General features: G+C 51.3%; 1 protein-coding gene across 11 annotated transcripts in view; it reads left to right on the forward strand.

Moving 5' to 3' along the window:
• Positions 1 to 10,408, forward strand: part of TRAK1 (trafficking kinesin protein 1) — a 157,268-nt gene extending 146,860 nt beyond the window's left edge. For 9 of the 11 annotated variants that reach the window (XM_067005597.1, XM_067005602.1, XM_067005596.1 and 6 more), the window contains 2 exons: positions 3,943 to 4,045; positions 7,546 to 10,408. In XM_067005597.1, coding sequence (XP_066861698.1) covers positions 3,943 to 4,045; positions 7,546 to 8,344 — 902 coding nt within the window. In that variant the 3' untranslated portion in view covers positions 8,345 to 10,408. Of the gene's footprint in view, positions 1 to 3,942; positions 4,046 to 5,108; positions 5,200 to 5,892; positions 6,100 to 7,545 lie in introns of those variants that run through there. The other 2 variants (XM_067005604.1, XM_067005603.1) reach the window with 1 other exon arrangement.
• The last annotated feature ends 223 nt before the right edge of the window (positions 10,409 to 10,631 follow it).

Raw genomic sequence — 10,631 nt, forward strand, 5'->3', positions numbered from 1 at the left:
AGAATTAAAGGAGGTGGGGGGAGTGTGTGTGTGTGTGTGTGTGTGTGTGTGTGTGTGTGTGTGTGTGTGTGTGTTGGTGAATGAGTTTATAGAAATGGCAGAGCAGATCCAAATCATGTGACGGTAGCTTTACACGACATGTTCAAGTCAAGAAAAGGGGAAAAAGTTCAAGGCATTTTGTTTATTTTACACAAGTTGGCCACTTCCCATGAAGAGTGGGAAAAGAATCTGGAAGGTTCTCAGTATGTCACAAAGATAAAACCCCTTTTTCAAAGATTTTGGAATGGGTTTGTAATTTTAAAGAAAATATTTTAATAAGTTTCTTCTGTAAGCCAAAAAATAGCTTGGATGTGTAGCATGGCCAGCATTCCTCTGTCCTCAGAGATCCCCTTGGAAGCCGTGTGTGTGTAGGTCCCAGCTCCCCAGAGAGTTCAGTAGGTGCAGCTGCACCCTGACAGCTGTGTGGGCTCCCGGGAGGGTTCTTTTAAGGACGATGCTACGATGGCCTTTAGAGAGAGAAGTTTCTGGTCTCCCTGGCACATTCCCAGCCTGGCCTTCCCTGTGGGTGGGGGAAGAAAAACATCGTTCCAACTGACCGACATGCATGAGCTCGTGTGAACAGATCTCATCACGTGGATGGCCAGGCTGCAAAGCCCAGTCACCCTGCAGGTCCCTGCCAGTATACCCCACCTTATCCGTGTTTCTTTCCTCTTCTCACCATTGGAACCCTGGGCTGCGAGGAGAGCACTGAGCTTTCCTGCCCATCTTCCCTGGAGCCCCGAGCCTTCCACCAAGCAGCAGTCACCCTGGTCTGCATAGCACACTTGCAGATAATCCCAGCGTGGTCTTCAGGGCGTCCAAGAAGGAAGCCCCAACTCACTGGAGACTCAGGGCTGGGCCAGGGCTCCTTTATGACTGGCTGTGGCAGCAAGATCCCAAGCACCCAATTTTCCAGTCAGCACCAGGCACCATGTTCCCCCAGAGGAGCACAGCCAGTCAGAACCATTTACCAAGAGCACCTGCTCTGGGCGGAAAGCACACCTTTGTCGGTCAGAGTGCAAGGGAGCAGGGGGGCTGTTCCCCTTATACAGCCCTCTGAGACCCCACCTTGGCTGAAGGGTGTGTGCTTGCAGGTGGCCCATTTTAAAGAACACAGAATCTGAATGGTTGCTACCTGTATGTAGTTCACCAACGTAGACGATCTTGAATCATCAAGGATTAATTAAGTTTAAAGGTTCTTTTTGACAGATGAGGATTTCCTACCAGTTTCAGAACCCGCGGGGAGAGGAACAAATAAAAATAATAAAGGTTAGGGTCTTTTGAGGGGGGGGGGAATGCAAGTTCATTCCTAAATAAAATACTTGATGAAAGTACTTGTCAGTGTTAATACTTTTGGCTCACAACACTGCAGTCCTCCCGTCAGACCGAGAAAACGAATGAGGATTTAAGTAGGAAGTCAGAACATTAAATCCAAAAACCCTGTCCTTGGAGGCCCCAAGGGAGCAGCATGAGGTTAACCCCTAGCACCTAAGGCAGGGCTTTGGGGTGCAGCGGTGACTGCCTTGTTTCCTGCCTAGAAGACTCTGTCAGTGCCTCTTGCTTTGGGAATTTGCTCTCTCCTTTTCACAGAACTGTAGGAATCAGCCCCCAGCAGCTCAAAGAGCCTCGGGTGACTCACTGTCTCTTGTGTTGTGTCCCAAGGAAGGGAGATGCTGCAGCGGCCCGGTGGGCAGTGGTGACTCGGAGAGCTGGCCGGTCCAGGCGTCCCAGTGGTATCACGGAGGGGCCGAACCTCTGGCTTTGGCACTTTTGATCCTTGTTGTTGATTTTACTTGGTCTTCTAAAGCTGTCCATCGCTTCTGGGGAATGATGACCTCTGAATTTTAGCAGCCTTTTCCTATTCCCAAAACCCATTTGCAGTAAGATGGGTTTTGTTTCTGCTGATGCAGCTGTCTCTCTAAAATGTCCATCTCACACGAGCTGTTGTGATTGAAGATCCGATATGTAATGGGGTGGAGAAAGTGAACATGTGTGACTTTTTGATTTGATATTCTGGCCATGTATTTAAATGGGGGTACACTTCTAAGTTTAAATCAAGCCTTGCTTTTGTTCGATTTTTTAAAAAAAATGTTCTCTCTCTTTCAACTGTTCTGTCTTAATTACTTCTACTTACTGTACTTTTCTTTCCTCCCTCCCACATAACCCCTCACTCCTGTTATTTGGGATGCTTTTCTCAGGTTTTTTGTTGCTTTTGTTTCTAGACCTTATTGCAATCAGAGAATCGTGATTGGTTGGTTGCCTTTTCTTCATAGCTTCTTCCATTTTTGTTTTGCTTGCAGTAATTTCTCAGTTATCTGAGTTCTTAAACCATTACTTTTTTGGTTGAGAAACAAAGATGCATAAAGGCTATTTTTATGTGTTTTCCCTCCCCCTCCTGCTTTGCCTGGAGCTCCCTGTGGCTGAGAGTTTGCTCTTGTGGCCATGGTGCTGGCTGCCATGCCAGGGGCCACGGGAGCCTTCCTTGACACAAAGACATGGATTGGACCACAATAATCAGGAGAAACCAATCTTGCATAGCTCCTGAGTTACCGCCACCATTTTTGTGCTTTGGCTTTGTCCTGGCTGCCTCCAATTTGCGTGTCTCCCATATTTTGTTTGTTTGTTTCATCTGGGTTCTAGTTTTTTCTTTTCTTTTCTTTTTTTAAGATACAATCACCCGTGTGTGGATCTGTAGGTTTGGGGCACCAATCTCTTCTGGTTTGTTTTCCTTTTCCTTTTTGTCAAATCCAAGAGAAAACTTGCCATAAAGAGCTAGAAGATTCTAGTTCCAGCCTTTAGAATCTTCAGCGTGCTCATGGCCTCCAATATCCTAATCCGTTGTCTCCCGGGAGGTCTCTGGGGGCTGAGAGGCTGCAGGGGTGGAGTGGGTGGGGAGGGGGGATGACCCAGACCTCACCTTGCATGCTATTGGGAGCAGCATCATTTTTCCTGTTTTTTTTTCTTTTCTTTTTTTACATTTGAGTTATGAATGAGGATGACCTCTACCATCATGATGTCTCTTGTAGACTCTATTCCTGCTTATCACCTGCCAGCTTTCTGATGCATGGTCCTAACGCTTCTGTGATTTACTTTGCTCCAGATCGTACTCTTCAGCTGCCTTAACAACTCTTTGGAGCTTTCAGAGGAAATAAGTTGAGGACAACTTGTTCTGTCTCATTTTCATCAGAAACCAGACATCCTAGAGATGGCAAGAAAGCAGCCCAGGGGGGCTGGTGCTGCTTGCACCGCTGTGTATCAGCCCACCCCAAGTCCTGGAGCTTCAGCCCCACAGAGAACCCAGGCCCTGGGACTCCTGCCATGTTGTTGCTGAGGCAGCTGAGGCCCCATCTCCCTCCCTGTCGACCACAGTTAGACAGTAGTGGAGCCAGCTTCCTCAAGCCCCTTTTTGTGTAAACAGAAAAGGGAGCCCGTGAGCCTTGCCCAGTTCCCAGGTGCAAGTGCCTCTTCCTGCCCTGCACCCCTCCCCTCCCCTTGGCAGAGTTTGGCACCTATTTGCCAATAAAAAGAAAAGTAAAGCGACAAAAGAAGGAAGCCGATTTGGACCTCTGAGGAGGGAACCCAAATTTACCCCCAAGGGCCCATTAGCCCTTCAAACTGGATCCACTACTGGCCAAAGAACGCTGATGGGAAACCCTGTCTGGACTGGGTTGGAAGCTGGAATTCGATGCTCTGCACACCGGTGCTCAAAAGTGTGGTTATTTTTGAGGGACCACCTTCGATCCAGAACATTTGTTTCACCTTCCTCACCCAGATCCAGTTCACAAGGTAGCCCATTGCTTCTTGCATCTGTCCAGGGCCATGCGGGATTTTGACTTTTCTCATGGGTGTACTTGGATGCAAGGACTATATTTTGTTCCTCCCTTCCCCCTCCCCCTGATTTAGCCCACCACCCTGGGAAGTGCATGTCACAGACAAACTCCACCTTCACCTTCACCACCTGTCGCATCCTGCATCCTTCAGACGAGCTCACGCGGGTCACGCCAAGGTAAGGGACCCGGCCGTGGGGGGTGCAGGGTGGGGTGAGGTTGAGACACTCCCTGTGAGACTTAACGTTGAGGAAAGCCAAAGTAGAGAGGCTCATTCAAATCTACCTTTAGCCAGTGGAATCATCTCCCAAGCACTGCAGTCACCTGTTCTGAGTCCCATCTTTTTTCCTTTCTTTCTTTTTTTTGAATCAAGGCCCCTATTGATTCAGATCCAGCACAGATAGAGAGACCTGGACCCACTTTCATTTATTTATTTATTTATTTATTTATTTATTTATTTATTTACTCTTTGCGGTACGCGGGCCCCTCACCGCCGTGGCCTCTCCCGTTGCGGAGCACAGGCTCCAGACGCGCAGGCTCAGCGGCCACGGCTCACGGGCCCAGCCGCTCCGCGGCATGTGGGACCTTCCCGGACCGGGGCACGAACCCGTGTCCCCTGCATCGGCAGGCGGACTCGCAACCACTGCGCCACCAGGGAAGCCCTGGACCCACTTTTAGTTTCTCTTTTATTGGCCGTGGAAGATTCTTACGTCCCTTCTCAACCAGCTGAAGTTTAGGGCACTACCACAGCCCCTAAGTCCAAGTCTGTTGGCTTTCTGCCCCAAAGTTTGTCAGTAGAACATGTTCTTTCACAGAATGGAGTTACTGAGCCCTGTGGTAGCACTTATGCCTCTGGCAATGGCCCCAGGGACCATGTATCACAGCCACCCTGTAATGACCGAAATGATAAAACTTGAATGGCACCACATGCCCAGCGTGGTCCATTTCTCTTGGGCACCTCCAAGAAGTGATAAGAGTTGGTACCGTAGGACGAGAGGACTTGTATGGCCTGGTGGGGGCCGGGGGGTGTCTGCTTGGCTGGATTTTAGGCCTCCCCGAGCTTCCAGTGAAAGGGAAAATGGTCTCCCGCAACGTGGTGGCGTGACCCCATCAGCTGTTTTCTCTGTGGTACGAGGTGGCAGGGTGAGTGGAAGGTAACTCACGGGAGAGAGGCGGGCAGGGCCAGCTCGGAGGGAGCAGCTGCCCCAAGGAGCACCTTCAACGATGAATAATTCTCCGCAGGTCATGTGAGGAGGACGACGAAGCAGCCCCAGGCCCCGTTGAGCTGAGAGCAGATGTAGGGCAGAGAGTGAGCCCACGGGCGAGGCAGGGGGTGAGAACACCACCAGCTGGGCCTGCCTGGCAGGGCCCCATGAAGGAGCTGTGTGTGCACGCGTGGCCGCCACTAACCCGCGACGTAGGCGTGGACGTGTCTCTGATTGTGCCTGGCTAACTCGGCCTTGACAACGGATACCCCTAACCTGTCTAAATGCCCCAGTCACTCCGAGTTCTATAGCACTAATACAGGTCTAACCGAGGTTCTCACCGGAAGGGGACCTCTAAATTTTAGCTTGTCTCTCCGTCTCCCTTCCTGCCTCTGGAGAACCCGGCTTCCCTATCCCTCAGCTTTATGTTTGAAGATATCGTGTTTAAAACCACTGGACAGAGCTTCCCCCTGGGAGAGGCTGGCATCCTTGTGTTCTTCTGACTGTAGCCATAGGACTCAACACCACACCCCTGCCCTTTTCTCTGAGTCCTTCTGGCCTCGTCAGGGATGAAAAAGCCTGAGAAGTCAGTAGTAAGAAAAGGCTTTTGTCCTGAGTTTGAAAGAATGGCAGCTTGAAACAGAATAGAGAATCTCCCTAGGAATGGCTCTGTGAACAAGATTTTAAGTCCAGATTTTTTTGGGGCCCTCTATTGCTTGTAGATCAATTTTGTAGAATTCCACCTGTGCCTTTTGAAGAATCCACCTTTTTTTTTTTGGCTGTATGCGAGCCTCTCACTGTTGTGGCCTCTCCCGTTGCAGAGCACAGGCTCCGGATGCGCAGGCTCAGCGGCCACGGCTCACGGGCCCAGCCGCTCCGTGGCACGTGGGATCCTTCCGGACCGGGGCGCGAACCCATGTCCCCTGCATCGGCAGGCGGACTCTCAACCACTGCGCCACCAGGGAAGCCCAAGAATCCACCTTTTAACCTTAGGAATCTGCTGTGGTTTCTAATCCCATGTTCCTCTGAGTGCTCCCGATCCACCAGCATCCCCAGTCCTGAGGTTGTGTGAGACAGGCCTGTTCTGGTTTCCTCGCCCTGTGCAGACTGGCCAGTGGTGAGGTCACCTGAGTGTGCGGACAGGTGATGCCTCAGCTTGTACTTGCCTTTGACCTGTCCCTCCTGCAGGATGGGGTCCTGCTCCACTCATTCCAAGGACCTGCTCCAGAGCCCGTCCCCTTCCTCCCCTTTCCCTAAGTTGGTGCTTTGTCCAAGGTATGTGGCCTGTCCCCTGTCAGGCTGGGGAGAGAGGGCTCTATCCCCCGGCTCCCGGGGACCACCCAGCTGCCTGTTCCCAGGGGCACCTGCAGCCCCTGCTGCATCCTTGGGCAGGTGCCGGGGCAGGTCTCATGAGACTGTCAGGAGGGATGTGTTTTCTGTGCCGCTCAGTTGGGGCCTCCTTGCCTGGGTGGCCTCACTCCATCCCTGAAGCAGTTGTTAAAAATGGGTCTCTCCTGGTTTTCAGGCAAACAGCAGTGCATTCTCCACTGCTGTCCCTCTGTTATACCTTCTGCCCTCACGCCCTCACTGCTGGATGCCAGCTTTTGGAACATAGTGGGTCCTCAGTCAGCACGACATGAGTAGACGAAGGAATCTCTCCACTTTTCCTTTAGTAACCAGGTTTCACACACCCAGTGGGCCTTTTTCTAGGTGGTTCCATAGATGAAGATCTGATAATACGTGACGTGGCTCCCTCCGTCCCAATAACTCCACTCATCAAGGTGGACTTGGGCACCCACGACAGAAGGACTAAAGGACAGCAGGTGCAGAGGAAAGAACACAGTGGTGGAGTCACGAGGCCCGGGTCTGCTGCTGACTTGATAGGCACCTTCAGCCTCAGTCGCCCCATCACCCAAGGGTCCTCCACCGAGACGTCCCACCTGCTTTGGCCACTCCCAGGATAAACTCTCATATCCCGTAGTCCTGGTTAACGTCTTGCCTCAGGGAAGCGGCTACTGGGAAGGAAGGCAGGAATCTGAGTAAATTTGGTAGGGACAGCAAGCCTCTCTGCTGAAGGCCTTCCTCCCCTATCTCTGGGGTCACTCAGACTTGTATTTGAATCCAGGGTCTTCCACCGAGTAGCTGAGTGTGACGTTGAGTAAGTCACCTAACCTGAGCCTCAGTTCCCTCACCTGCAAAGGGGACAGTTGTACCCACCCTCTAGGGCTGAGAGAGGGAAATCACCTGCAGCTTCCCGTTAACTTAAACCACGTCCCCACTTTGGGGAATCCGTGGCCCCTGTGGTGAGAGGGAAGAGCAGACATGGAAAGAGACACCCGGGGAGCCCGGGCTGGGAGAGTCCCCTTAGCATGTCCTAGGCCTGCACTGCACCCCTGCAGGCGACTGGCCGCGGACTGCTTCCTTGGCGCTCGTGGGCATTTTCTGATCAATGACCTGTTATCTTTCCTTATCAGCCTTAACTCGGCGCCGACTCCAGCCTGTGGCAGCACCAGCCACTTGAAGTCCACGCCGGTGGCCACGCCGTGCACTCCGCGGAGACTGAGCCTGGCCGAATCCTTCACTAACGTCCGTGAGTCCACGACCACCATGAGCACATCCCTGGGGCTGGTGTGGCTGCTGAAGGAGCGGGGCATTTCCGCGGCTGTGTACGACCCCCAGAGCTGGGACAGGGCTGGCCGGGGCTCTCTCCTGCACTCCTACACCCCCAGGATGGCCGTGATCCCCTCTACCCCACCCAACTCGCCTATGCAGTCGCCCACGTCTTCCCCGCCCTCCTTCGAGTTCAAGTGCACGAGCCCTCCCTACGACAACTTCCTGGCTTCCAAGCCAGCCAGCTCCATCCTGAGGGAGGTGAGGGAGAAGAAGGCGGTCCGGAGCAGCGAGAGCCAGACCGACGTGTCTGTCTCCAACCTTAACCTCGTGGACAAAGTCAGGAGGTTTGGTGTGGCCAAAGTGGTGAACTCGGGGCGAGCCCACGTCCCCACCTTGACTGAGGACCAGGGACCTCTCCTCTGCGGGCCCCCGGGCCCCACGCAGGCCCTTGTCCCCGGAGGCCTGGTACCCGAGGGCCTGCCCCTTGGATGCCCCACTGTCACCAGTGCCATCGGCGGGCTCCAGCTCAACAGTGGCATCCGACGGAACCGCAGCTTCCCCACCATGGTGGGGTCCAGCATGCAGATGAAAGCCCCCGTGACGCTCACCTCGGGCATCTTGATGGGTGCTAAACTCCCCAAACAAACTAGCTTACGGTGAGGCTGGGAGAAGGCCCTTCCCCTGGAGGAAACCAGTCTTTCGCCCGCCTCCCTCTCCTCCCCCTTCACTGCGCACGCTCCCTCTGGTCTCTGTCCATCCCCTCCTGAGCTAGACAAATCAACCTCGTGCCTAATGGGGGCAGAGTGGAGACTCTGTAAAATGTGTACATAGGACCTGGAGACCTGTATCTGCCCTGCCCTTCCTTCGAATCCCACGGGAAGCACCCCAGCACCGACATCGCTCTCTTGAGGACTTGGCCCTTGCTGGCCGGGGGCAGGGGCAGCCCGGTGTCTTTCCTCCTTCTTTCCTTTGAGAAGCACTGAAAACCCCATGTGTGTTCTTATCCCATGGATAGGAAACCAGTGAATTTGTGGCTGGCTGCCGGAGCCACACATCCTGAGCTGTCACGTAGCACAGTGGCTGTGCCGCCTGGTGTCACTGGGCACCTCGCCTCACCCTCCCTGTAAGCGCGTAAGGGGCCTCCGTCCGCTGCCACGTGCAGCTGCTGTAGCTTTCACGATGGGAGAGCTGTTCTTTCTTTCTTGGGTCCCGGCTTCTTCAAGACCTTCACTGCTCGGCCCCAATGGACGGTCGCTTCTTTTCTTGAGCTGTGACTTTTTCTTCTCATGCCTTCAACCTGAATTCATCCCTCCATGTTTTGTAATCCACTGTCGGGCCAGACGTTTGACCTGAAAGAGAATGTATTTACACTCCTGCTGCACCATTTGGCAGCCCCTGTGTGTTCTGTGTGATTTGCTTTATTTTTCTGCGTTGTTTTTTTTTTTTAATATATGCAGGGAAGTAATGGTACTAGATGGGAAGTCACAGTGAATGTTCTGTCTGTGGTTCTGTGACACCAAAATACAAGTTTCAGACACACCAAGCCGCTAATGAGATAGCAGCTTATTTCTGGGACTCAGTGTCACAACTAAATTAAGACCAGACCCAAGGCGATTTTAACAATAGGATCATAAGGAAAGCGGGTTGGGGAAAGGTGGTGGATGAAATTTGTCAACAGTAAAAGTAAAAGAGAAGAACCATGGCCAAAGGTGACGCCAAACTGGTTCACAGAGAAATGAGGCTTTGGCGGTCCTCTTGTTCTGGTCCTTGTTCTGGACCCTAGACTGGTGAGCATGCTTTCACGTCTGTGGTCTTCCTCTGCAGTCGTTCGATGCCCTCAAAACACGTTTTGCCCTCTTGTTTCAGACCAGAGTGGTCCCCAAAAGCCCTTTGTGTCCTTGTGCCACTTTTTTTCCTTAGGAAAAGGTAGAGACATTGTGAGAAGAACCATGAACAAACAGGGAGTCTGGTGCCATCACTGTCACTGACTAAGTTTCAAACTTTTATTTATTATTTGTGTGTGCTGTATTTTAAACAAACATCTTCTGTCCTCTCCAGCTCGGTCACAGTGCGCCTGTGGCTTTCCAATCCAAGCAGGTCATTTATTTATTCTGATCTGAGGACTGCACTGCACATCACGGTGCTCTGTGGCCATTTGTTCCAGATATTTACGGAAGGATAACATCATATGCAAATGAAATCGTCATTACGCACCCCCCATTACCCTCCTCCCGCCACCCTTGGCAAAAGATGTATCCTTCAATTGAGTGAGTGTGACCTTATGTCCACTGAAGATACTTTGAGAAAGTCCCCAGGAGCAAGCTTCGGTCCCATGATTTCATACTATTTATTCCCTGAACGCGAGGGTGTTAGTTAATTGTGTTTTCAACTCTCCTCGCTGTGGTATGTGTGCACTCACTGCAAGGAACTTATATCTTTTTATTTGAATGTATTTTAAAGCAGTAGGTAGAATAACAAAGGAATATGAAAACCATGGATGGAACGGACCATTTTATGTATTCAGAGAGAGGAGCCACCCATCATCACAAAAGAAATACCCGTGTAAAAATCAACAATTCGGAGGTTGCAGTATTTAGTATAGTTAATAAATGATCAACATTGTGCACCCACTACCAAAAAGTGTGTTGTAATGCATCCAAAATCAACAATTAAATTTTATTTGCTAATGAGTACCAATAAAATAAGTTCAAATGATGGAAACCACACTGCTATTCTGATTTGTATTTTGTTCTTTTCATTGAGGAGACAATCTTTATGAAAGACTTGAAGGTATTCAGCTCTTAGGTGAACTTAAATGAAAGTCATATACTTCTGTTGTAACCCACCTTTCTTTTAATGTAATACATTCCCTTAGATAACCTTCCAATCAGAACCTGAAGCTCTTTCTCACTTTTCAGGGCTGCATACTACTCCATCACATGCATGT

The sequence above is a fragment of the Kogia breviceps genome, chromosome 10, assembly GCF_026419965.1.
Source record: "Kogia breviceps isolate mKogBre1 chromosome 10, mKogBre1 haplotype 1, whole genome shotgun sequence".
Taxonomy (NCBI): domain Eukaryota; kingdom Metazoa; phylum Chordata; class Mammalia; order Artiodactyla; family Physeteridae; genus Kogia; species Kogia breviceps.